This window comes from Phyllostomus discolor, chromosome 5 (assembly GCF_004126475.2).
Source record: "Phyllostomus discolor isolate MPI-MPIP mPhyDis1 chromosome 5, mPhyDis1.pri.v3, whole genome shotgun sequence".
In the NCBI taxonomy this organism is placed as follows: domain Eukaryota; kingdom Metazoa; phylum Chordata; class Mammalia; order Chiroptera; family Phyllostomidae; genus Phyllostomus; species Phyllostomus discolor.
The window spans coordinates 38,860,811-38,886,801 of record NC_040907.2 but is presented as its reverse complement, the minus strand read 5'-3'; the positions used below and the strand labels follow the sequence as shown (position 1 = coordinate 38,886,801).

The 25,991-nt window shown below is 52.9% G+C and overlaps 1 protein-coding gene across 1 annotated transcript; it reads left to right on the top strand.

The window, feature by feature from the left end:
* The first annotated feature begins 687 nt into the window (after positions 1-687).
* Positions 688-25,737, top strand: DHCR24 (24-dehydrocholesterol reductase). The gene is made up of 9 exons (XM_028512399.2): positions 688-1,034; positions 4,319-4,474; positions 8,729-8,834; positions 9,529-9,647; positions 12,114-12,377; positions 17,139-17,282; positions 22,242-22,439; positions 22,812-22,990; positions 24,025-25,737. The coding sequence occupies exons 1-9, from the start codon at positions 804-806 to the stop codon at positions 24,176-24,178; spliced, it is 1,551 nt and encodes a 516-aa protein (XP_028368200.1). The 5' UTR covers positions 688-803; the 3' UTR covers positions 24,179-25,737.
* The last annotated feature ends 254 nt before the right edge of the window (positions 25,738-25,991 follow it).

Genomic DNA, 25,991 nt, shown 5'->3' with positions numbered 1-25,991 from the left:
ATGCAAATGACGTCGCATTTAGGCTTTTGCTGGTAACAATCATGGGTCCTCTGGATTGGCTGCTCCATGAGGGCAGGGCCACGGCTTTGCTCACCACCCTACCCCAGGGCTTGCAACACTGCCTGACACAGAGCGGGCGCCAGAGGGTTTCCGGTAGCTGGGGTTCCCCCCATCATTCTTTCCCTTCCAGTTCTCCCCAACCCCCTCAGCAGAGTGGGAAAGGGGGAAGGTTGCTAGTCTGGCCCGCAATTCCCAAACTCCAGGGTGACTAACCCAGGGGGCGCCTCCACCCTCCCCCTCCGGAGGTAACCTGACTCTTGACCGCTTCACCCGCCTCTCACAGAGGCGCCACCTATGGACGTGGGGAGGAGGAAGCAGTCGCGCCCCTAGACTGAGGAGCGGCCCTGGAGTCCCCAGGGTGGGAAGCCCTAGTCGCCCCGCCCGCGCCCCTAGAGACCCCGCGCAGCCGAGCGCAGTCGACCCCGCCAGAGTGTGGGTCCCCGGGCAACCCCTCCCAGCGCGTCGGCGAGGAGAGGAGGGTGGAGCGGCCAGACTCCCACAGCCAATAAAAGCAGCGGGTTCCTGGTCCGATCTCCCGCGCGGCTCGCCATTGGTTGCCACCTGGGTCTCGGCCCACCGAACCTTTGCAACCCGAGCCAATCGTGAGGCAGCAAGGCGACCCCCGGCTCACTAGGAGCCGGCAACTGGAGCTGGCGGGCGCAGGCGGGCGCTGAACGGGTGGCGGTGACAGGCGACGCGAGCCGGCAGCCCCCTCCCCCGCGCGGCGCGCCGCCGGCCCCACCATGGAGCCGGCTGTGTCGTTGGCAGTGTGCGCGCTGCTCTTCCTGCTCTGGATCCGCGTGAAGGGGCTGGAGTTCGTGCTCATTCACCAGCGGTGGGTGTTCGTGTGTCTCTTCCTGTTGCCGCTCTCGCTCATCTTCGACATCTACTACTACGTGCGCGCCTGGGTGGTGTTCAAGCTCAGCAGCGCGCCGCGCCTACATGAGCAGCGCGTGCGGGACATCCAGAAGCAGGTGAGCTCACCCTGGCGGTCGTCGGAGCCTCGGGCCCACGCGATTAGGTAGTCAGCTTGCACAGCGGGGTGCGAGGCGTGGACTGTTGTGCTGTGCCGGGGGAGCCCAGACTGCATGGAGTGGGAGATGTTCGAAGGGGATTTGAACTCAGAAATGTGATTGTGGTAGCTTCCCTGTGAGGGAGTGGGGTAAGCAAAGGCTTGAAGAGAACAAAAAATTGTTCCTATGCTTATGGAGTTCCCACTATGTGCAGATTACGTGAGAATACCAGGAGGAATATAAAGAATCATAAGATAGGGGGTTGGTGGGCAATGAACGAGTAGCTATCACCAGGCCTGAGCGATTTCAGAGGTGGGAGGGCTTCGGGGAGGTGGAGCTGGCTAAAGACTGGGAAGTAGGAGAAATGATTGGGGAGAGATGTATGGGGTGGAGGGTCGAGTGTGAGCTGAAGGTTGAGTTAGGGATGAGGTTGGAAAGTCAGTCTGGAGCTAGGTTATGGAGGGGCCTGGAGTTTAGAGTTTACTCTGTAGCAGCAAGAAGCTTTTGACACACTTAGAATAAAAGACTAAAGTGGCAGCCTCTGGGCCGGGTGCTCACTCCTGGGCAAGGCAGTGAGTGGGCCACCTCTCAGTACCTCTGCACATCCCCGCATGTGTTAGCACCCAGAGAGCCTTGCCTTACTGCTGCTCAGAGCCAAGCCTCCTTCTTGTGTCCAGGGCTGACACGGGCATTGGGCCTGAGCAGGTTCTTGGTTCCTTCTGCCCCTCCTTAGGTTCCTCTCTCACTGGAGTCAGGTTGCAAAGTTCTGTTTCCTGCTACCCCTCTCACCACAGGTGTAGCAGCCTCCATATTCTTTGTGCACTGGGCTGGGTGCTGCAAGCAAGAGTGTGAAGATGGATGCTGAGAGCATTCATTCCCACAAGAGAGAAGAAACCATGGGCCGGGTGGGAGAACACAGGGTCTGCAAGTACTTTACTTGGGCTGCCCTGGGTTTTGCTGGTCACAGTCATTGCTCCAGAGCCCTGCCTACCCGCCCTCCACAGCTGCACCCTCTTTTATCGATCTTTCCTTGCCGTCAGATTCTCCATTCACCTGTTTGTCTCTCCAATCAGAGTACATGCTCTTGGAGAGCAAGGACTGTTATCCAACTCACCTCTAGCCCATGGGACCTGGCCCAGAACAGCCTACTGAGCTCTTATTTATTTAAACTAAACCAAAGTGTTCACTGTGGACAGGAAGACAACAGGCTTGGGACCTGGCCTACTGCCCTGGATCTGTCATGGGCCACATACAGTACTGCTGATGTTTATTATTTCTAGTCCTGATAGCAAGACTAGCAGGTCTTATACCTGTTCTACAGATGGGAAAAATTGAGGTTCAAACTGTAGGTCATCTGATTTTGGAGGCTGAGCTCTGACATTTTTTCTCTCCCATTCCATTCCACCCTGTAGGTCTGGTTCTGTTTCCTCACACCTGGCATGTTGTAATAGCTACCAGACTAGTTGCCCCTGTCCCACCCCCACCCCCCTTTTGCACCCCTACCTTTTTGGCCTGTACATAGTCACAAGGGCCACTCTCCACAGCATTGCCTCTCTGCCCAAAATCTTGGTTGGCTCCAATCCAACCACTGTTTCAGCCTTTATGGCTTCTGCATGCACTTCCTGTTTCATGGCCCACCCTCCAACTTGGCTGCAGCACCCCATCCAATTCCCACACCTCTGAGCTTGGATTACATCCTGGGACTGCAAAGCTGGGCAGGGGCAAGGCCTATGTGGCTACGGAATCTCTCCCTCCGTGCCTTTGCTGCTATTCACAGGGCCCCTTTCTCCATAACTGCCCCCTGCTCAGATACCTCTCCTTCCCGTGGTGCCCTGGGCTCCAGTCACAGGAAAGTTCTTATCCATGCTGAGCTGTTTGTTCGATCAGCTTCAATGCACTATCTTCCTAGACTCTTGGTTGCACGTGATAGAAACTCAGCTTAGACTTTTGAGCCAAAAAAGGGACTTCATTGACCCAGGTTCCGAAAACTCCAGGAGTAAAACTGGCTCAGGCATGACTGGATCTAGGATCCCCCATGTCCAACATTCTATCCATCTGCCATCTCTTGGCTCTGCTTTCCTCTGGGTTGACTTCATTCTCAGAGAGGCTGTCCCCCTGCAGAGGCTCCAGCAGTTTCTGGCTTTCATCCAACCAGCTTAGCGGCCCCAGCACAGCAGGAGTGCCTCTCCTGGAGCCAGTCTTATTGGTTTGACTTGGATGGCGTGTCCCATCCATGAACCGGTCACTACGGCCAGGAGGGTGGACTCAGACCTCGGTCATATGCCCACCTCCTGGGGCAGGGGGAGAAGCAGCATCACCTGGACCAAAGGAAAACGGGCTCATTAGAAGCAGACAAGGAGAAATGGATGGCCACAGGTTACAGCAACAGATAGCCACCCCCCTGCTCTTGCCCTTCTCAGCAGGAAGGGAGCACTTTCTCCCATGTTCGTGATGGCTTGTCATCTTCTAAGCCATTTGTTCCCTGTGTTTTGTGCTCTGGTTACTTACAGCAGAGGGTTTGCAAAAGCTCTTCCTTCCATTGGTTTGGTGGCTCTTCCCTGCCTCTTCTCTCTTCTACAAGTGATACATGAGTTACACATGCAAATGCTTAGAACAAGGCTTGGCACATAGCACGCTTCCATACATGTTAGCTGTTACTCTCTTGACTGTTAACACAAGCCCTTCTGTCCTTCCAGAAGTCTGATAGTCCTGGCTGTGAATTTGGGCTCTGCCCTTCATTGGTTGTATGACCTTGGGCAAGTAACTCTGCCTCAGTTTTCTCATCTGCTAAAGGAGATTATCCCAACCTCCTGGAGTTGTTGAGAATTAAATGAGATGGTGCCCAGCACAGTGCAAGCACCTAATAAATGATCATCACTTGTATGGTTGCTACTATTACCATTACAAAACCTTCCCTGGCCTTCCCAGTTAGAGTTAGTCTTCTGAAAGCACTTTGATCCTGTATCTTGGCTCTTTCTTCGTTCTGCCTTTTGGTGTGACAACACCCCAGCTTTTCTCTCAGCCTTAGTGACCAGAGAGATTCCAGAGGGTGAGGCCAGTGGGCCTTCCAGTTCCTGGAAGATGGCAAGGGCTCAGAAATTAAAAGGCAGGGATTGTCGGATTGTTTTTTTTAATATTTGCTGATAAGCAGAGGTATGCTTCCCAGCTCCCTCTCCTGAAAGCAGGGGTGCCAGCTGCCCTGGGGATCCAGGAGGAGCTAGCTCAGCCTCTGTCCCCGGTTGCAGGTACGAGAATGGAAGGAGCAAGGCAGCAAGACCTTCATGTGCACAGGGCGCCCAGGCTGGCTCACCGTCTCGCTCCGGGTTGGGAAGTACAAGAAGACACACAAAAACATCATGATCAACCTGATGGACATCCTGGAGGTGGACACCAAGAAACAGGTGAGAGCAGCATGGTTCCCTGGCCCTGGCAGTGGGCACGTGCTGCCCCTGGTGCAGTGACTTGCAGGGAGATGATTGCAGCCCAGGGTGTCCCAGAGGGGACAGGTCTGAGAACTCCAGTCAGCACCAGAGGCTCTGCTCACCGTTGCCATCGTCCAAGGCCTCACGGCTTCGAACAAGGAGATTAGTCGTAGCCGCATCGCACGGAATGTTGTTCAGTTTATTGAGATTTACTTGGTGGCCCAGAATGTGGTCTGTCTTGGTAAATGTTTCATGCACAATTTTTCTTTTGTGTCTTCTAAGTTATTTATTCATTTATTTATTTATTTTACTTACATTCAACATTATCTTGTATTCAAGTGTACAGCATAGTGGTTAGACAATCATATACTTCATGCACATTTTTAAAAATGTGTATTCTGCTGTTTTGGGGTGGTGTGTACTGTACATGGCAGTTAGGTCAAGGTGGTCGATAGTGTTGTTCAAGTCTATCCAGCTTTTTTATTTGACTTGTGGTCATATGGTGTATCTTTTCCATCTTTTTAATCTATATTTTTAATATACACATTCAAGATATGCTTCTTGTAGGCAGCATTGAGTTAGGTCCCGCTTTTTTGTCCAACCTGACAGTCTCTGCCTTGTCATCGCCACTCCGTGTCGTGGTCGTGTTGACAAGGTTTAGCACTGGACTCTGTCACCTTGTTCTTTGTTGTTGCTTTTTCCCCACTTGTTCTTTGTTCCTTTTTTCTTTTTGTTTTCCCTAGCTTCCTTTAAATTACTGATTAATTTTTTTGAAAACAGAAGAGTGTTTATTGAATATTCTTTTTGTTGTTATTTTCAACTAATTTGTTTTTAACATTTTTTTCAGTGTTCACAGGTTACATTCAGTGTTATTTTGTATTAGCTTCAGGTAGATTATCAAATAATTTTTATGATTCTATTTTAGATTTTTTGTTGGATTATTAACTATAACTCCCTGTTTTGTTATTTTAGCAGTAGCTTTAGGATTTCTAGTATACATTTTACTTATCACACTCTGCCTTCAAATGATCTCCTATTTTGTGTACAGTGTAGGAATCTCATAGTACATCTATGCTCCCATTTCTCTCCCGACTCCTGTGCTGTTGTTGACATGCTTTTATGTATGTTGTAAAGCACACACTGCATTATTATTTTCTAATAGCTATCCTTTAAGTAAATGTAAATAAGAAAAAATCTTGTATACTTGCCCATAAGCTGCCGTTTCTTCACTCCATTGTGTAGATTCGCATTCCCATCTGTTTTTACTTTCCTTCTGCCCGAAGGGTCTCCTCTAACATCCTTTGCTGGTGATCTTGCTGTGATGAATCTTTCGGCAGTTGTGTATCTGAAAACAGTTACCTTACCTTCATTTCTTTCCCAGGTTTTATGGTGGCAAAATACACACAACATGACATTTACAGTCTTAACCATTTTTGCGTGTACAGTTCAGTGGTATTAAATCTGCGCACAGTCGTAAGTTTACGTAGCCGTCACAGCCATCCAGCCCCATCAGTCTTTTCCTCGTGCGGAACAGGACGAAAGCAGTGACTCCCGTTCTGCCCTCCCCCCAGCCCCTGGCGGCCACTGTTCTACTTCCTGTCTCTGTGAGTTTGACCACTCTGAGCACAGCTGGTTTCGCACAGATTCACCTTTTTGTGACCTTTCGGCTTATTTCACCAGCATAATGTCCTCAAGGGCCATCCCTGTCGTAGCACGCGTCAGGATTTTTTAAGGCAGAATAACATTCTATTGTACGCATATGCCACGTCTTCCTTATCCGTTCATTTGCTGTTGGGCACTTGGTCACTCCCACGTTGCAGCCATTATGAACAGTGGTGCTGTGGGCATGGATATACAGATGTCTTTTCAAGACCCTGGGGTGTACATACAGAAGTGGCATTGCTGGCTCATATGGTAATGCTGTGTTTCATTTTTTGAGTCACTGCCATATTGTTTTCCACAGTAGCTGTACCATTTTACATTCCCACCAAAGGTATGCAAGGGTTTCAGTTTCTCCACATCCTCACCGATGCTTGTTATTTCCTGTTTTTGTTATAGTAGCCATCCTAATGGATGTGCAGCTGCCTTTATTTATTTTTTTTATCCTCACCCAAAAACATGGCTTTTTTTTTTTATTTTGGAGAGAGAGAGAGAAAGAGAAACATCAATTGGTTTCCTCTCCCACGTGGCCCCAGCAGGGACAAAACCCGCAACCCAAGCATGTGCCCTTACCAGAATTGAACCTGTGACCTTCTGGTTAACAGGACGATGCTCCAGCCAACTGAGCCACAGCGTCCAGGGCTGCAGTTGCCTTGATATTTTCACTGGGCATGGAATTCCATGTTGACTTTAAAGATGAGTCACTCTCCCCTGACTTGCATGGTTTCCAACAACAAGTCTCTTATCCTTATCTTTGTTCCTCCGTCACATCTTTATTTCCTCCACCGGTTTTTAAGGCTTTCTCAGTGTCGCTAGTTTTGAGCAGCTTAATTATGATGTGCCCTGGTATAGTTTTCTTTATAATTCTCTTAGTTGGGTTTTGTTATAATTTTCATCAAATTCGGAAATTTGGGGATCTTTATTTCTTCACATATTTTTTGGTCCACTACCCTCTCCCTTTGAGGATGCCGTCACATATACATGAAGGCCACTTAAAGTTATTCCCCTGCCCAGCGCACTCTGATACACTGTTGATTTTAATTTTTTTCCTTGAGTGTTTTTCATTTTGGATCATTGCTCTTCTGTGTATTAAGTTCACTACTCTTTTCTTCCACAATGTCTAATTTGCTGTCGGACATTGTGGTTTTATTTCTAGATGTTCAACAGGGGTCTTTTTGCTATCTTCTTTTGTGTCTCGACTTAACTTTTGAGTGTAAGGAATACAGCAATAATTATTTTCATGCCCTTGTTTGCTAATTTTACTCAACAGATTAACTGAGTTTTCTCCTCATTGTGGGTTGAATTTGTCCCTCTGCATGCCTAATAAACCTCGACTGGATTTTAGACATTGTGAGTTTTACTTCACATTGTGAGTTGGGTGCTGGGTATTCCTGTATTCCTAGAAATCTTCTTGAGCTTTTTCTGGGATATAGCTAAGTTCCTTGGAAACAGTTCGATACTACTGGGTCTCGATTTTTCAGGTGGGGCCAGAGCAGCATTCAGATCCAGGGAGAGCTGTTCCCCCGTGTGAGGCACCACCCTGCTGAGTACTCTACGCAGTGCCCCGAGAAGCTGAGGCTTCCAGGCTGGCTGGTGGGGATGGATGCTGTTCCCTGCACCGTTGCCGGTTATCCTTTCTGCTGGCTCTTTCCCCGGCCCAGCCTCAGGTGTTTCCTCGTGAATGTGCACTGATCTGTATCGGTCAAGTACTCAATGGGCACCCTTTGTAGCTCCTTAGTCTTCTCTCCGGCAGTTTGTTCTCCAGGACTCGTCCTGCAGGTTCTCTTCGCCTCGGTCCCCCGGGGCTCTCAGCTCGGAGGACACCAGGCCCCCTGCGTCCCCTCCCGGCAGTGCCTCACCCCCAGCAGTGAGCTGGGGCATCCCCAGAGCTCCCTGGTGTGGTTTCTTGTCTCTCAGCGGTCATTAACTTCCTTGCCTGCTGTCCACTCTGTTGAAAATTCTTGTTTTATGTGTTTTGTCCGTTTTTTTTTTGTTTTCAGGCAGTAGGGTAAGTCTGATCCCTTTTCTTCCATCTTGGCTGGAAACAGAAGTGTACATGATGGCACATTCATGTGTCCATTAAAAATCACATTTTCCAAGGACAGTAGTTATAGTGTCAGGTTGGATTTTAAAAGCAAGACAAGAAAGTGTGTGTTTGTGTGTGTGTGTGTGTATGCACTGTATTAAAACATACAAAAGAACAGCATAGGCATGCATGGGAAAAGACTGAGAGTAAATACACTCCAGTGTTAACATTGATACAGATGACTTTTCTTCATATATGCTTTCTTCCACATATAGGGTTACTTCTTCTATAACCCAGAAGAAAAATAAACTAAGTATTAATTGTAAAGATATTAGCAAGGACAAGATTGAACCATTGCAAAGCCAGGTTCAGAAATCCTGCTTGCTGGAAGGAAAGATACTGGAATATTCTGGAAAGAGACTGAGGGCTGACAGGGACCTCCGCAGTGATTGATTGGGAAGGTCTGAAGGACACCCTCTGTGTGCAGACGCCCGAGTTAGGCCCAGCAGCCTCCTTGTGACTCAGGATTCCTGTTATTGTGTCAACAGATTGTCCGTGTGGAGCCCTTGGTGACCATGGGTCAGGTGACTGCCCTGCTGACCTCCATTGGCTGGACCCTGCCTGTGCTGCCCGAGCTCGATGACCTCACAGTGGGTGAGGGCTCAGTCTTAGGACCTTGGCCCACCTTCCCTCCAGCACAGGGGTCACCTCCATTCCATCTGTGACAGAGGTCCCCCCACTTCCAAAGGCAGGGAGCCCCTGCTGGCCATTGCGTTTCTGAACAGCTCGATGACCAGACAGCGCTCTTTACTCTGGGGCTCGAACCCGCTTCCCTGTGGCACACCCGTGGCTCCAGTCCTGCCCTGGGGCACACGCAGAATAAGTGTAGTCTCTCTTTCCCTCTGGAGGACTCGTGGGCCCCACAGCCTCCTCTTCTCCAGGGGAAGCACCTTCAGTTCCTTTAACTCTTCCCACTGGACACAGCTTCCTGCCACCCGCACAGCTCCCCTTGTCATTAGGGTCCCTCTGAGAAGGAATGCACACAGCTTTGAAGGTTGGGTCTGGCCAGAGATGAGGGTGGGAGAGCCCTGCATGGGGTCTAATATCCGTCCCCTTCCTCCGAGCAAGCCCTCACACTCCCATCTGAGCCCTTCCTGCTCTCCAGATCCACAGAGATAGGAACTGTCCCCAAAGTGGGCAGCCCATTTCTGCCAGCCCTGTCACACCACCCTCGTCCTATGAGCTCCCCAGCTCCAGTGAAGTGCCCTTTACCCAATTCCCCTCCCCCCACTGCCCTACCACACACACACACTGGAGCTCCTCCTCACTAACATGTGTGTCTCTGCAGGGGGCTTGATCATGGGCACAGGCATCGAGTCTTCGTCCCACAAGTATGGCCTGTTCCAGCACATCTGTACCGCCTACGAGCTGGTGCTGGCCGATGGCAGCTTTGTGCGATGCACGCCGGTGAGTTCAGAGAGTGGGGATGGATGTCCCCACCTGCCTGCCTTGGGTGTCAAGGACCCTGTCACTGGGGAAGTGGCACCTTGGGGTTGCTTCACTGCAAACACACCTGTTCAGTCTGGGTCTCAATTCATAACAACAATAAAGATTTATAAGGCCCCTTTATGTGCTCAGTCACTGTTTAAATGCTTTACATATATTAAGGCTTTTAATCCTTCAACAACTTTATGAGGTTGGTACAATTAGCCACGTTTTACAGATGGGAAAGGAAAGCGTAGAGAGGTTAACAAGCTTACCCTAGGTCACGGAGCTCTTAGTGCCACACAGCTGGCATTCAAGTCCAGGTTACCGGGCTCCCAGATCCATGTCCTTAGCCACCCATTACACTACACTACCCTTGTAGGGGGAGTCAGGCCTCGGTGACAAAGCTCTACGCCAGATGGTGTGCAGGGCAACTGAAAGTGGTAAGAGAGGCTGTTTTGGAGAAATAAAAAACCAATTCTATTGCCCAAAGCAAGACACAAACATTTGAGGCGTTTTGAAACCTTGGAGAAACTCAGGTCTCCCCGGGCGTGTCCTCAGGGTCCCTGGGAAGGGGATGACAGTGTGAGCCTTTAGAAGCAGGTGTTTGAGAGCCACTGGAGTCGCTGGCCTCACAGAAGAGTCCCGGGCAGAGCCCCCAGCTTGGGAGCTCAGGTCTTGGACAAGCGCGACCCCTTTCACATCGGTTTCACCCGTTTCCCCAACTGGCAGGGCCTGCCTTCTAACTGTTTATTGCCAGCAAAGAAGGGAGGCAAACATTCATGAATCACTTACCTTCTCTGCGGCCCTGTGCCCTATGTGACAGATGCATTGTCGGGAAGAGCAAGTAGATGCCATGTGGGCAGCTCCTAGCTCAGAGCTGGGCCCGCGGCAGATGCCTGTGTGCTCCTGCTGTGATCTGGCGGTGGGATCAACGGGCTCCCTGCGGGAATCCATTGCCCACCTTGGCTGTTCCAGAGGTTCCCGCCAGCGCGCCGCAGGGCTTCCCTGCTCCAGCCCCTGCCCTGCAACGCTGCAGGCAGCAGAGACCACACCGCTGTCCTCTGGATAAAGCCCAGACAAGGCTGGACTTTTTCAAAAGGTGCTTTATTGGAATCAAAGAATCAGAGTTAGAATGGCCAGATGAAAAGTCGGTTGTCTGTCTCTGAGACAGTTACCGAAATAAGTAAATGGTGATTTTGGAAGAGGAGTTGGGGAAGCGGATGAGGCTTTGCAGGCAGAAGGCTGGATCGGGAGTCAGGGGATCTGGCCTGAGCCCCGGCATCTCGGTGCTCCCAGCGGGGAAACTTGGGTGAGCTATGTACCTCCGGGCACTTGGCTTTCCTCCCCTGTCCGACTAGAAGTGTTAATGCTCTCCCTAGGCTGTGGGGCAGGTTCTGTTAGGTAGGAGAGAGAGTAAACCAAGGCAGGGAGGAGGAGGGAGACATGCCTCACCCACTACTCAGCAGTCCTGAGCTGGGTTGGATAAGGTTGCCAGGCGTTCTGAACATCACAAGCAGGGATAGCCCAGGAGGAGGCGAGTCCTTGAGGCTCTGTGCTGGGAAAGGGAGTCTCTGTAGCAATTTCACTAGGACAAAGAGCCTTTACTAGCTGAGAAAGAAAGCCTTTGTAGCTGTACCTTACCCCCAGGCTTTAAAAGTGGAGTAGGAGGGGAACCTCGAAGCTAAGGTATGTAACCCCTGAACTGCACTGGTCGGCACACTCAGGTCAGCTGAGTGTCTACTTGTAGCCTGGGTCAAGTGTATAGAACAAACTAACTGACAACTTTATTTCCTCTGTACGTGGGGCATTCAGACTAGCCGGGTGCCTGCTTGCAGCTTTGTGCTCATATGCATTTCTTAAACAACCTTGCCATCTCATTTCCACTCTACAGTTTTGTCTCTCACTTGAATTTATCTCTTGCAAGCAAGACAAGAACCAAGGAAGCAGCTCAGGGTGGGAGGGGATCCCCTGACCTGGGTCTTTCCCCAGTGACGATTCCACAGCTAATGGACAGGGAAGGCTTTGTAAATGTGGGTAATGGCCCAGAAGGGAGGTGTTTTAATGTCTCCTGGGGACCATCACCCTCTGTAAGGATTCAGCTCCTTGTTTAGCCTGGCCTGGGCTGGCCCTTAGCCCTCCGCTTTGGGTCTTTGGGCAGTGCCAGTCATAGTCACTTCCTGGGCAGCCTGTGGTCGGGGGCTGTGCCTGGGTGGAGGGGGAGGAGGCAGTCTCCGGAGTGCACATGTAAGGTCCCGTGTCATGCGGAAGCTGCAGCAGGAAGCTGAGGCTGGGGAGCAGTGTGTGAAGTGCCTTGTGGGGTTTACACAGGACGGGACAGAACAGGAATTTAGCTCAGGCCCCGGGCTCTTTGTGCCCCTGCTTGGCAGCGTGTGGCGATGCGGGGCCCAGGGTGTGAGTTCTCAACGTGTGTTGATCTGCCTACAGTCCGAGAACTCAGACCTGTTCTACGCTGTGCCCTGGTCGTGTGGGACCCTGGGCTTCCTGGTGGCTGCTGAGATCCGCATCGTCCCCGCCAAGAAGTACGTGAAGCTGCGGTTTGAGCCAGTGCAGGGCCTGGAGGCGATCTGTGAGAAGTTCAAGCACGAGTCCCAGCAGCAGGAGAACCACTTTGTGGAAGGGCTGCTGTACTCCCTGGACGAGGCCGTCATCATGACAGGGGTCATGACGGACCAGGTGGAGCCCAGCAAGGTAGGCCAGGCAGCAGCTGCTGCAGACTGAGGCAGGGGGCGGGGGGCGGGGGAGGAAGGCCTGGGGGGGCTGGGGTGGAGCCTGTCGCCCCACTCTGGCCCAGACAGCCACCCTCTTCCAAGGCTGCAGCCTGGGTCAGCTCACCTGGGGTGTAGCCAACAGGATCTATAGTCAGAGCTGTTTTAGGCCGTGACAAACGCTTCCATTCCCGCTGCTCCACCACCTGCTAGGTGTGCACGTGTCTGTTGACAGGTGTGATCTCTGATCCTCACAGCAATTCCAGTTTATAGATGAGGAGACCGAGATCCAAGAGGTCGTACAAAGTGCCACCAGATGACAAAGCCAAAATTTGAGTGATTGATTTGATGCCGCACAGTCCAGATGGACACTTCTTCAATTTACTATATAATTTTTAATAGCAGTTTTCATGAGTTTTATTACAAGAGACTTGGAAGTATAAACAAGTAATAGGAAGGAAAAGACTCTATCTATAAACATGACCCAAAGCCAGCTGTTGCTAAGGTGTTTCATATAGTTATTTCCTCTCCTTTTTGGTGCATAGATCTTTTTTTAAGTTTTTAAACTACAAAAATAGTAGTATAACAACGTTGAAAAGATAAAGAAAAAGTTAAAATGTGCCTCTTTACCCCCAGGCATACAAACACTTGTAATAGTTCGGGTGTGTGGGATCTTTAAGGCCTAGTTCTGTGTGTGTGTGTGTGTGTGTGTGTGTACACACCCTCATTTCATTCCATAGAGTCCCATTATTGCATGGAAATACTTGGCCTCACGGACTGCTTACTGATGAGTATTTATATTGCTTAAAATGTTTTGCTCTTAAAGACACAGTTGCAGTGAAGATCCCCTTGCATGTGTCCTTTGCCTCTTGTGGGAGCATTTCTGTAGGATCGAGTCCAAAAGGCGGGCTTCCTGACCTCGGGGTCTGAGTGCGCTCCGTGCAGACGGCCGAGACCAGACAGCTTTGCGGGCAAGCGGTGCTCGGTCTGCTTCCAGCCGCAGAGTGTGACACTGCTTTTCCCCTGCGTTGTTGCCAGCGCTGAGTAGTTTCGGTCTTTCATTTTGCCAATCTGATAGGGTTAAAAATAGTATCTTGCTCTGTTTTGCAGTCCTCAGGTCACTTGGGAGGTTGAACATCTCTTTGCACGGTTTTTTGGGTTGTTTGTCTTTGGCTGTGATCACCTGTTCAAATTTGTTTTTTCTTGTCTAGTGCGATAAGTATTTCCCCAGGTTTTTATAGTGTCTTCAGCAATGTCATACTTAATGTCTACAAAACATTGCCTTTAATGAATGCCCTGTCATTTGCCAAACCCCTGCCCCAGAGCTGCAAACTTAGGTTGCTTCCAGTTTTTCACTATTTAAATTAATGTAGCAATGACCGTCTTTTGTTTGTAATTTAAACGCCATCTTAGAGTAGAATTAGCACAACAGATCGAAGGATAGGCACTCTTAATTAAGGTGCTTCATTGATACCTGCACACTTAAAACATTTTATAATTAGCAGGGACTTGGAGATCATCTGATACAACTCCCTCCTCAAACAGGGAACTGAGGCCCAGGAAGAGGAGCCTCCTGGGCGCCCATGGCTAGCACAGGGCAGACACCCGTCTGGGTCTCTGACTCCGACTTCACTGTCTCTTCTCCTCCGTATCAGCTTCTAGAATGTAGCACCGTCCACAGATACTGACTGAGCACCATCCCCTGTGGGACTCTGGCGAGCACTGGAGGATGGGCCCGGGGACCAAGGGTGGGAGCACCTGACACTGAGCCCAAGTGCCCACGCTCCCTCGGCCCTGGCTCCACTGACCTGGGCCGAGCCCAGCCCGCCTGTGTCCCCCAGCCTCCCAGCAAGGACGTCTCGTTCAGAGCCTCTCCAGCATGTCTGACGCATCCCCGTCAAGGCTGCCAGCGGTGATAAGCTGAGGAAGGGGCCCAGGGGAACCGCCGCCCCCACTGGACCAGCTCCTCTGTCACCTGTTCGATGTGTTAGGTGCCCCCTACGCTTACAGTTGGACAGAGGGGTTTGTACAGCTTTTAAAATAACAGAACGCCCTGACCCTTTTCCCTGAGGAGCAGACCAAGACCTTCCTCAGAGGTGTGTCTGGTGTCGCTGGCAGAGGGGTGGGGCCCCAGCCCCGGCCCCAGCCATCGGCACAGGGTCCTGATAAGCAAGACCCTGACGCCCACCGGGAACAGGGCTGGTGGGGGAGAGCGAGATATGCCCTCAGATGTGTGGACATTTCCTTTGAGGAAGCTGCTCAGGGATTTAGCTCTGTGTGCCAGGCACTGCGATCGGCCCTCTGCAGGCCCTGGGCATCTCACTGCAGCCCTGGGACAAGGCAGCCCACCTCCACTCTCAGGGAGGCCCAGAGGTAGGAGGAGGCTTGCTACCTAAGTGCCAGGGCTGGAACCGGAGCTCAGGCAGCCGCCTGGCGGCCCCGGCTGTGTGCCCTGGGAGAAGGGAACAGTCTGAGTTCTTGATCACACCATGGACTTCTCGGGCACAAAGGTTCCTGATGAGCCAGTCCACAAGCACCAGGAGCACCTGCCTCCAGATATCCCCAAGCCTCGATTTCATTCTGCAGCTGGTGCTACTGGCAGGTGTGTGGCCAGGCCTCATCGGGGGTTAGATCAGGTTGCCGTGCACCTGCGGGGCCCGGTCTCCTATACCTCAGCAGCAGAGGCCAGCGCGCAGTGTCTTTCGTCCCGCCCCACACTGCCCTCTCAGAAACTGACTTGGGCAAACAGGTTCTGTAACCCGAGTTTCCTGGTACACCGTGGCCCCACGCTTCCTCCCTGCAGAGGGCCTACCAGTAGAGTGGCCTGCACAAGAGGGTGACATCCAGATAAGCAACCACCCACAGGGCTGGCTGGCTCCAGGGTGAACAGGGTTGGTGAGGGGATGAGGTGGGGGCAGGGGTAGGAGGCCAACAGGGACCAGGAACTGGATACTGTGCCACCACTGTGGGCAGGCAACTGGCACGGCGCTTTCTACACTACCCTTTCGTCTTTCCACCAGCCCAGGAGGCAGCAGTGTCTCCAGTTTGCCTACACAGAAAATGAGGCTCGGAGAGGAGAGGCTGACCTACCCAGGGCCCCCCTAGTGTGTTATGTTATAAGTGAGAGTATGCACCCGACTGTGCCGTTTTTATAAATCTGTGAGTATGTGCGCACAGGAAATTTTCCATCAGGAAAAATCCCTAATGGACACACATTAGTTTCGGTGGGCTGCAGGGCTGCAGGGCTGAGGGTGAGGCTGCAGAGGCGTCTCTCTCCAAGTTACACATTTTTGCAGTGTTTAAAGCTGTCATAGAGCGTCCGTGGCTTTTAGAACCAGGAGAGAAGTGAATAGCTTTTGTGTTTTGTTATGACAACACCCCCATTTCCAAGCCCACCCTTCAAGGTTCTCTGCCCTCCGGCCCCGACCTTGTGGCGCAACATGGGGTGCGTCCTTGCCCTGCTTCTCGCCAGCCTTGTGGCCTTGGACAATCTGTCCAACCTTGATGATTCTCAGTCTAACCCATGAAACAGGGACAGCCCCCTTGCCCCCCGCCCCCGCCCACCCCACCCCACTCCGTGTAAGGTCGTAGCGGCGGGGAAAAGGGACGGACTTGCCAGGTGCCTGTGAGGCTGCCTAGATCGTGGCACTCAGCACGCATTGTGATCATGCTCCACCAGCTGCTCTGGGCTGCTCACTTCTTGCCTCCTCTCCTGCTTTTCCCTCCCCGATGGCCCCCTGGCCACATCCTCCCTCTCCTAAGTGGCCTCCACTCTCTATTCCCTAACCCTTTACTGAGCCCACCCAGCTGGGTGGGATCTCACCTGCCCATAAAACTCTGTGCCTCTCCTGTCCCCCAGGGAAGCTGGTCTGCGTGGGGCCTGAGCATCTGCGTATGTGTGCATGTTGTATCATCTCCATAGGCCCTGATTAAACTTCCACAGAGCATATATTGTTAATATCATTTTACATGGGAAGAAATAAGCTGAGAGGGTGACTTGCCAAAGGTCACAGAGCTAGTCGGAGACTGGACCAGGCTTTGGCGCCAGCCGCCTGACGTGGAAGCCCACATTCCTTCAGGGCTGCTGCCCCACCTCTCTCCGAAAGCACCTGCCCAGAATTCATCTCACGGGTGAGGAGGCCAGGGTCCAAAGAAGCTAAATCATCCTAGAGCTGAAGAAAACATCAGCTAAAGAAAATTTAGGCCTTAGGGGCCACAGGGCCCAGCGCTAGAGGAGCGCATGGGTTACTCTGGAAGCTTCCTCCACTAGCGGTGGCTGCAGGGGTGAGTGCCATGCTCAGGGCTGTGGGGCTGGTCTCAAGTGGCAGGGAAAGGGCCATGGGTGATAAGTACCATTAGCCATGGGACCTGGCGAGGAGGAGAGGACCCATGCTCAGTGATTGTGCCAACACCGGCCTAGTGGCAGGGAGGGAGACATTTGTACTTCGATTCTCTCAATGAGACAGAGCAGCAGACTAGGTCAGGGTCACTCAGCCCTCTAGACTGTCAGAAACTAGTGGTTGGGCCCTAGGCACACCCTTTGACCTCGCTGAGCTCTCGCTCTGCTAGAGAATACCCGCGGTGCCTAACCTTGCCAGGCTTTCGAGAGTCTCGGAAGTGACAAGAGACATGAAAGAGCTTTGAAAGGGCCAGGAGCACTGAACAGAAGCCGGGTATCACTGTTACACCCTGATGGCATTTGGTGCTTGTCTGCGGGCTGACACAATGCCTTCTGTCATTTCAGCTGAATAGCATTGGCAATTACTACAAGCCGTGGTTCTTCAAGCACGTGGAGAACTACCTAAAGACAAACAGAGAGGGCCTGGAGTACATCCCCTTGAGACACTACTACCACCGCCACACGCGCAGCATCTTCTGGGAGCTCCAGGTGAGGCTCGGGTTTCCCGGTCGGCCTGGCTCCTCCCGGCCTGCTGGGCAGGGAACCAGGGGAGCTAACGCTGTGGCCACACACTCTGTGTTAGGGGAAGAGCGTGGCTTTGTCCTAGGGAACTGGAACACCCCCTTACACAGCAACAAGTCGCTTCTTTCCAAGGGATCGCACCATCTTCACTTAAAACCGCAGGCACCAAAGAATGGGGCACCGGGCATGTACTTGGGGAACACTGACTGTCCAGTCACTGAGGAGCTGTAGCCTAGCCAAGCAGACAGCCTTTGCCCTGTAAAGGGCCAGAGGAAGGGGGAGTGGCTAGTCTACTTCTCTCTAGGGTTGGAGGCAGCCAGCAAGCTTGGACTTGACCCGTGAGCAAGCATTTGCTGTTGTGTGTGGAGGGATGGGCAGCAGTGACATTTCAAATGAGGGCATCAGGGAAGGCCTCTCCGGAGATGGCTTATGAGCAGGGACCTGAACACAGGGAGGACACGCCATGCAGAGCTCTGGGAGAGCGCGCTCCGTGCAGAGAAGGTGTGCGATTCAGTGGCGTTCAGTGCATTCACGATATCGTGCAACTACCGCCTCTGTCTAGTGCCCAAACACTCCATCGCCCTGACGAGAAATCCTGTACCCATTAAGCAGTCATTTCCCATTCTCCCGTTCCCTGGCCTCTGCCACCATCCATCTGTTCTGCCTCTGGATTTCCCTGTTTTAGATTCTCTCACACAAACCGAGTCAGACAGTATTACAGCCTTTCGTGACTGGCTCCTTTCACTTAGCACAACGTTTTCCGGGCTCACCCTGTCGTAGCATGTGTCAGCACTGTCTCCTTTTCGTTGCTGGTGTAGAGACCACAGTGTGTTTGTCTGGCCATCTGTGGTTGGACGTGGGGACTGTTTCCACCCGCTGGCATTGTGAGTGAGGCTGCCTTGAACATTCGTATACAGGGATTTGTTTGGGCACCAGCTTCCACCTCTTTGGGGTATGCCTGTGAGTGGAACTGCTGAGTCACGAGGTAGCTTTGTGTCTAAGTTACTGAGGAGCTGCTGGGCTTTTTCCACAGCGGCTGAGCTGTTTCGCCCTCCCAGCTGCAGTGTTCAGTCCCTGCATTCTCCAACGCTTGTTAGATTCTGGGGTTTGATTATAGCCATCCTAGTGTGTGTGAAGTAGCATCTCACTGTGATTTTGATTTGCATTTTCCTATTGACTAATGTTTCACATTCTTGTTGGCTGTTTGCATATTTTGGGGGGAGAAGTGTCTATTCAGCTCCCTTGCCCATCTTTAGTTGTGTTGTCTTTGCTGTTGAGTTGTAAGAATTCATATATTCTGAATACTAGACCCTTACCAGATATGTGACTTACAAATATTTTCTCTCAGTCTATAGGTTGTCTTTTCACTTTCTCGACACTATCTTTTGATGCACCAGAGTTTTTAGTTGTGATGAAGTCCAGTTTATCTCTTTTTATTGTTGTTCTTTGTGCTTTCAATGTCATAGCTAAGAATCCATTGCTAAGTCCAAGGTCATGATGATTTATCCCTGTGTTTTCTTCTAAAAGCTTATGGTTTTAGCTCTTGTACTTAGGTTGTTAATTTATTTTGAGTTAAGTTTGCTATATGGTAGAAGGTATATAGTTATCCAGTGTCATAGCAGGTCACATTTTTGAAAAACAGCAAAAAGGCCCTGAGCTAGAACCATGGTGGAAGATGAGGTCACACAGCCGCCAGAGCCTGGATCAAATGTGCCCTCACAGGCCAAGGAGGGACTTCATACTGTACTCCAGGTACGACAGGAAACCGGTGGAGGACTTTGCATAGAAAAGTGATGTGACCCGATTTTTGTTTTAAACAAATAACTTCGACAGCTAGGTGGAGAGTGGCTGGGGGGGTGGGGGGCAGCAGGAGTGGAGGAGAAGAAGAAAGAAGATTTCTGTTGTCCAGGGTGGTAGCAGTGGAGGAGGGAGCAATGTCAGATTGGGGGGCTCTGGGAGGGCCACACCATCCACCCGCCCAGACAGACTGGCTGTGGGTGTGAGTCCACACTTAGGGGCCCGAGCAGCCGGGAGATGGGAGGTACCATTGTCCGCTGCGGGCGCCCTGGGGAAAGCTCTGGGAAGGGAAACGGGAAGTTTGGTCTGGGGCATGTCAGTCTGAGATCCTTTCAGACACCCAGGCAGGACGTGGAGTGGGCAGCCGACCCACGTCAGGGCTTCAGGGCGAGGTGAGGTTGCGCGTATCAGTGTGGGCGTGGTCACCGCATTCCTGTCACACCTGGGCCGAGCAGGCTGGTCCCGCCCCTTCCTCTCACCCAGCTTGGTTGATCAGCAATATTGGGGGTCAGGGCCAGCTACGTAATTTTCAGGGCTCAGTGGAAAAAGTTGCCATGAAAAGTATTAAATTACAAAGTTTTTTCCTTTCTCGCATGGTTTCTTTCTTGTCATAAATATTTGCTATTTCATGTTAAGTAAAGAAAAATCAAACATTTAACTTCTCAGCATAAGTTTTACTGTTCATCTTTTAAATACAGTGTAAGAGCATTTAACTCTTCTTGCATATGCGTTTCATTCTTAAAAGACCAGTGGACACACGGCACAAAACTAGCTCAGCTGTGTCTATTTCCCTTGCTGACAACATTCACGCTCTACCAGCACTGCATCTCGGGACTCGCGAGCAGGAAGGGCTGGAAGGAAAAGGGACTCCAAGCGGGCCTGTCTCTCCCTTCCCTCTGATGGCCTCATTCTCAGCAGTGTCGATGGTTGGCCGATACAGGGAAGTGAGGGGTAGCTAGGTCCTTGGTTATTCACGTTTCTTAGAAAGCCATTGTCACAGGGCCTGTGTCTGGGGTTTGGGATCCTGGGCCAGCAGTGGGACCCTGCGGCCCAGGAGAGCGGTGGAGACCAGTAGTGGGCTGGGCCCAGACAGAAGCCAAGGGCAACTGGAGAGCATGAGGCCAAGGAGGGAAGAGGCTGTGATGAGCGGGGCATGCAGACAGCTTTTAAACGTAAGAAAGGTGATCTAGTCTCACTTGGAGTTAAGGCGGGCGAAACCAGACTACAGGAGTCTCGTGTTCCACCTGTCTGAATGAGAGATGTGCAAGTTCGATAACGCACGCGGCTGGGGTGCAGGGAAACGGCAGCCTCCTCCGTCGTCTGGGAGTGTATACCATGGGACTGGCTCTTAAAATCGTGTCCATTAAAATTGCATACACTGTCTGAAGCAGAATTTTCCACTTCCAGGAATTTGCCTTGCAGGTAAACATACGTGTAAGTGGGCAAGGACACATGCACAAAGGGCATTCACTGGACTAGTCAGGAAACAATGTAGATGCCCATCAGCACCGAGCTGATTAAACACATCAGGCTTCTCCATCCAGTAGAGCAGAGGTCAGCAAACAGTCTCCGTAAAGGACCAGGCAGTGGTGTGGGCTTCATGGACCCTGAGGTCTCTCCAGGAGCAACTCTGCTCTTACAGCCTGAAAGGAGCCATAGACAGTCTGGGGATAAGTGGCATGGATGTGTTCCAGTAAAACTTTACTTACAGAACCAGAGGGTGGGCCCGCTTTGTTCCGGAGCCTCGGTCTGTGGGTCTCTGCAGTGCAGTGGGAGGCTCCACGACAAAGAATGGGGTAGCGCGCTGGGCGCTGGTGCTCAGGACTCGGTGATGAGCAGGAGGCTGTTAGATGCCTCCATCTGAGAGCTGTGTTTTTGTAAAGCCCACCTGCTCATGTGCGTCAAATGTCTCTAGAAGGTACACAACAAGCCCTAACAATGGTTGCCTTTGGGGATAGGAAAGAGGGCTCAGGGGCGTGAAAGGAGGCTTAACATTTTGAACTGTTGGATTTCGGCTTTGGGCATGTGGCTTTTCCTAAGACAACCAAGGAAGTGATGTGTTGCTATGTCTCGCACCCTTGTTGTGTGCCAGGCATTGGCGTAGGTGCCGGAATCTAACAGAGAAGGGAGCAGGCAGGTCCCTCCCTCACGGGAGTGGCCTGGCTGTCAGAGCGTGATTCCAGGAGAGTGGAAGGAAGGAGTTGCTCAGCCTACAAGGCTCAGCATGGCTGGCGGCCTCTTTGGGAAGCCGCCCCATCTGTAGTCTGATGGGGACCTTTTCATAAGCTGCCTCTGCATCACTTTGTCCCAGCCCTTTCCATACTGTATCCTACGGCCTGTCTCTTGCACACCTGAGGGCAGGAACCATGTCTCGGTCATCTTGGGCTCCCCAGTGCCCAGCACAGAGGCTGGTACCTGACCTCATGGGCACCTCGTAATTGTCTAATGAACAAAAGAATGTCCTTGGCTTCGAGGGCCCAGGAGCTGTGAGAAGAGAGTACCAGGAAGACACTGGTGCCCCTCAGGAAGGCAGCAGACTGGGCGCAGACCTTTGCCGTTCGCTGGTGGGCAGGACTGCCAGCTGGTGGGGAGCAGAGCGTGTCTCTGGAAGGCAGCGGTGCTGGGTGAGGAGGGGCAGCCCCTGCCCAGGAGGGTTTCCTGGGAGACAGCTGGGGTAGGCAGGGGGGCTGCTGCTGTGAGGGCCACAGGAGCACGAAGAGGAAATGGCTGGCCTTGTCCAGGGATGAAGGTGGCCATTAAGCTTGACTTTGAAAGGCGAGCAGCAACTAAAGCAGCAGCCACAGCTACTTGTTTTGCTCCAGGCACTGGGCTGAATGCCTTGCATTTGGTAGGTGTGTCACTATTCTCAGAAGCCCCGTTTTACAGATAAGGAAACTTGAGTTCAGAGAGGTTAAGTAACCAGCCCAAGGACGTCCGAGCTGGTCAATTCCAGAGCTGAGAATCAAACCCTAATCCAACTGGGCAAATCCCGGGCACCACCACGCCCCTCCAAATGGGAGGGTGGACCCCGTCATACGAGCTGAGCGCTGAACCAGGACCTGGCGCCTGGCACAGAGACACCCAGCCCTTACTGGATCCTCCTCCCCATCTTCTAATGTTGTCTTTCAGGACATCATCCCCTTCGGCAACAACCCCATCTTCCGCTACCTCTTTGGCTGGATGGTGCCCCCCAAGATCTCCCTCCTGAAGCTGACTCAGGGCGAGACCCTGCGCAAGCTGTACGAGCAGCACCACGTGGTGCAGGACATGCTGGTGCCCATGAAGTGCCTGGAGCGGGCGCTGCACACCTTCCACAACGACATCCATGTGAGCGAGCCGTCCCACAGGACCCAAGGCCTTCCCCCCGAACTGTGGGGCTGACCGCGGGCATGCCTGACCTGGGCCTCAGTTTCCCCTGCGTCCAAAATAGACCTGCTCAGCCACGGCCCTGATGAGAGACAAGTTGTAGGGCCCAGTGAAGAGCACTGCCATGAGCTGCTCAGACTGTGCCCTCTCGGTGGAGGAGTTGGGTGCTCCCTACTGGGGCTTGGGGGTGAGAGCGAAGCTGTGAGCAGCCAGGGGAGGGGCCCCTGGAGAGAGCTGCAAAGCCTTCCTTTGAGTAGATGTGCGGTGGGCCACCTGGGGGCCTGCAGCCTGATGGAGAAAAAGCACCAACACCCTCCTCCTGGGTCCACGCAGGTCTACCCCATCTGGCTGTGCCCATTCATCCTGCCCAGCCAGCCGGGCCTGGTGCACCCCAAGGGAGACGAGACTGAGCTCTACGTGGACATTGGCGCTTACGGGGAGCCTCGCGTGAAGCACTTTGAAGCCAGGTCCTGTATGAGGCAGCTGGAGAAGTTCGTCCGGAGCGTGCACGGGTGAGTGGCCCAGAGCGTGGCACAGTCCCTTCGGCCGCCAGCCCCAGGGGACTGCTGCAGAGGGGTGCGGGGCAGGGCCACGGTGGCCAGCTCTGGAGCCAGACCAGCTGGTCGCTTCGGGACTCTGTCCCTGGAGCAGCCTCTGCTTCAGGAAGTGCCTTGTGAAAGGTAAGGAGGCGGGAGTGCCAGGCTTCCGCCCCTCTCCGCTCTGCACCCCCTCCTCCAGCCAGCACGCCTGCATCCCTGCAGCTGCCCGCTCCAGGGCGGATGATGAGGTGGCATGCCGTAAGTGCAGGGCCTGCCACTCCAGGTGGGAAGACCAAGGCTAAGGCAGGAGGGATCCATGACCGTGACGGCTACGGGGAGGCCTGGGACAGAGCAGTGCTCATAAGACGGCCTGGAACAAGCCACTGGGCTACACACACAGGCGGCTCTCAGAACACCTGCTGACTGGCAGAAGCCAGGAAAAAGGAGTAGTGATGTTCCTGTGCATGAAATCCCTGAATCCATGACAGGAAACGGACCGGCCTGGGATGGAAGGGGACGGTAACCTGGGGGCGTAAGGAACATTGGGAGGTCGTTTTTGTCATTATCTCAATGGCGAGGTGACAGTTTCTAGGTTATATACATGTGTCAGACTTAGCAAGTCGTCCATGTTTAATCTGCACGGTTCGTCAACATCAGCAAAAGATACAAGGAGAGCAGTCCGTGGCCCCCTCAGGGAGGCGGTTTTGGGCGCACCGGGCACAGGGGAGGAGCCGGCAGTCTGAGTCTGCCCCTGACTTGGCCTCCACCACCAAGCCACTTCCTACCCTGAGCCTCAGTTTCCCACCTGCCCAGTGGGGGTGAGAATCCCCACACCACTCTCCACGACTAGGTCGTTAGGGGACTGAACAGAGAAACCCTCCAAACGCGCCTTCTGCACTGCAAAGCACACTGCACATAAGGGCGGTTGGGGTTCTGTCTCATCCCCTCCCCCTCCCTGTCCCACTGACATCGCTGCCCCCGTCCTCACCCCCATCTCTGCTCTGCAGGTTCCAGATGCTGTACGCTGACTGCTACATGGACCGCGAGGAGTTCTGGGAGATGTTTGACGGCTCCCTGTACCACAAGCTGCGGGAGCAGCTCGGCTGCCAGGACGCCTTCCCCGAGGTGTATGACAAGATCTGCAAGGCCGCCAGGCACTGAGCCTGCGTCCGCCTGCAAAGAGACTGACGTGTGGGTGACCTCGGTCCCCCACTGGCCAGGAGGCATCTTCTCTTCACTCAAGCTTGGCTGCTCTCCCAGAACACACTTTCAGAAACAAGCCCCTCCAGAAATCCCATGCAGACAGCCCCAGCTTCCAGGGGCCGCCCTCCCGGTGGAGAGGGAAGGACATGGGACTTGTAGTCAGATGAACCTGAGTCCAGTTCCCAGTTCAGCCACTCGTCAGCTGTGTGGCTCTGGGTGAGCCACTGGCCCCTCCGAGGCCGGCTCTTCCTCTGGTGACAGGGGCAGCAATGTCTGCCTACAGGCTGTGGTAGCTATTATTGCTTCCCACTGAGCATCACATCTGACTGAAGTGCTCTGCTTTCGGTGGTTGAATCCTGAAGGCTCCATGTTAGGTCACCTGGGCACAGGCATGGCTGGCATGATGAAAGCATGTCCTGGAGTCGCACTGCCACTGCTTCCATCAGCCAGAATTGCTCCTCATGGAGGGGAGGGAGGGTCCTCTCCATCCCTGGAGTCTCAGGAGGGCAAGAGATGGGCGGGCAGGCCTAAGACGTGCTGTGCCAAAGCCAGGTCCGATCCCAAAGTTTTCTCTGCCATCCTTGGTGATGCTGTCCTGCCCCTCCCTCCTTCACGCTCAGGCTTGCATGCACCACCCCCTGCCCTTGCAGCCATCACTGAGTCTACTCCTAGAGGACCATGTCCCCGGGGAAGACATTTCAGGGTTGAATTCTGTCCCCAGCTTGGGCCTGGGACACCTGCCCAGGTGGAATGAGTGGTTTCTGCTCCGAATCGGATCCAGAGGATCTGGGCTCATCCTTGGCTTCCTAACCCTCCATGCCTCTTGCCCCAAGAATCCACGTGGTTCTGGTGGGGTGCATCCACGCTGCTTCGCAGCGTCAGGGGTGGGGTGGACCACACCTGCAGGACAATGGAGCCTGCTGTTGTTAGGTTCCGTCACCGGGCGGCTGAAAAAAGAGACCGTCAGCGTGACTTCTCCAACCACTCATCCCCTTTTTTCTTTCTCCCCCCACCCCCAGCTGTAGTTAATTTCAGTGCCTTACAAATCCTAAGCTCAGAGAAAAGTTAGCTCCATTTCCGTTCCAGAGGGAAGGGACCCTCTCTGGGTCTTTTCCCTCTTATTAAAGCTTGGTTGTTTATGCAACTCCATCCTAAGAACTGCCCGGCCTCAGCGAAAGACCTGGAATCTGCGGAATTGCATCCCGTAAGGGAAGCTTGAGTTAAGTGAGCTGTGCCAGGCAGTGACCTTCTGAGAGAGGGAGAGAGCACTGTACGAGGAGTCAGGAGACCTGGGTTTCAGCCCCTGACACATTGTCCATGAGCTGTGCACCTGTGGGCATGTCGTCTGTTCCTCTGAAGTGCAGTTCTTCCTCGTCTCACGTCAGTACAGACAAGACCTCCCTGGGGCCATTCTGCTGTCCAAGTGCATGGCTGTCTTAGACCTCGTGGTTGCAAAACCCATGCAGAGCCTCATTTGTGTGGAAACCAGAGGAAAAATAAATGATCAAGTGGATACTTGGGGGTGGTGTGCTCATCTCTTTTTCAGAAGGGCTTGCAGGAAGTGGCAGCGTCACTGCAGGCTGCCAGAACCCTCACCGTCACGCTTCGGTGACGGCTGCTCACCCACCCCGCCCAGGGCTTAGCACGCTGCAAAGTAGCTCAGCTTGGTCCTGTGAGCGCTGGGTGCATTGATGGCACTCAGAAGGCAAAGGAACCCTCTTACCCGTTTGGCCTCTGAAGGAGGCCTGGGGAAAATACGAGAAACCTCACT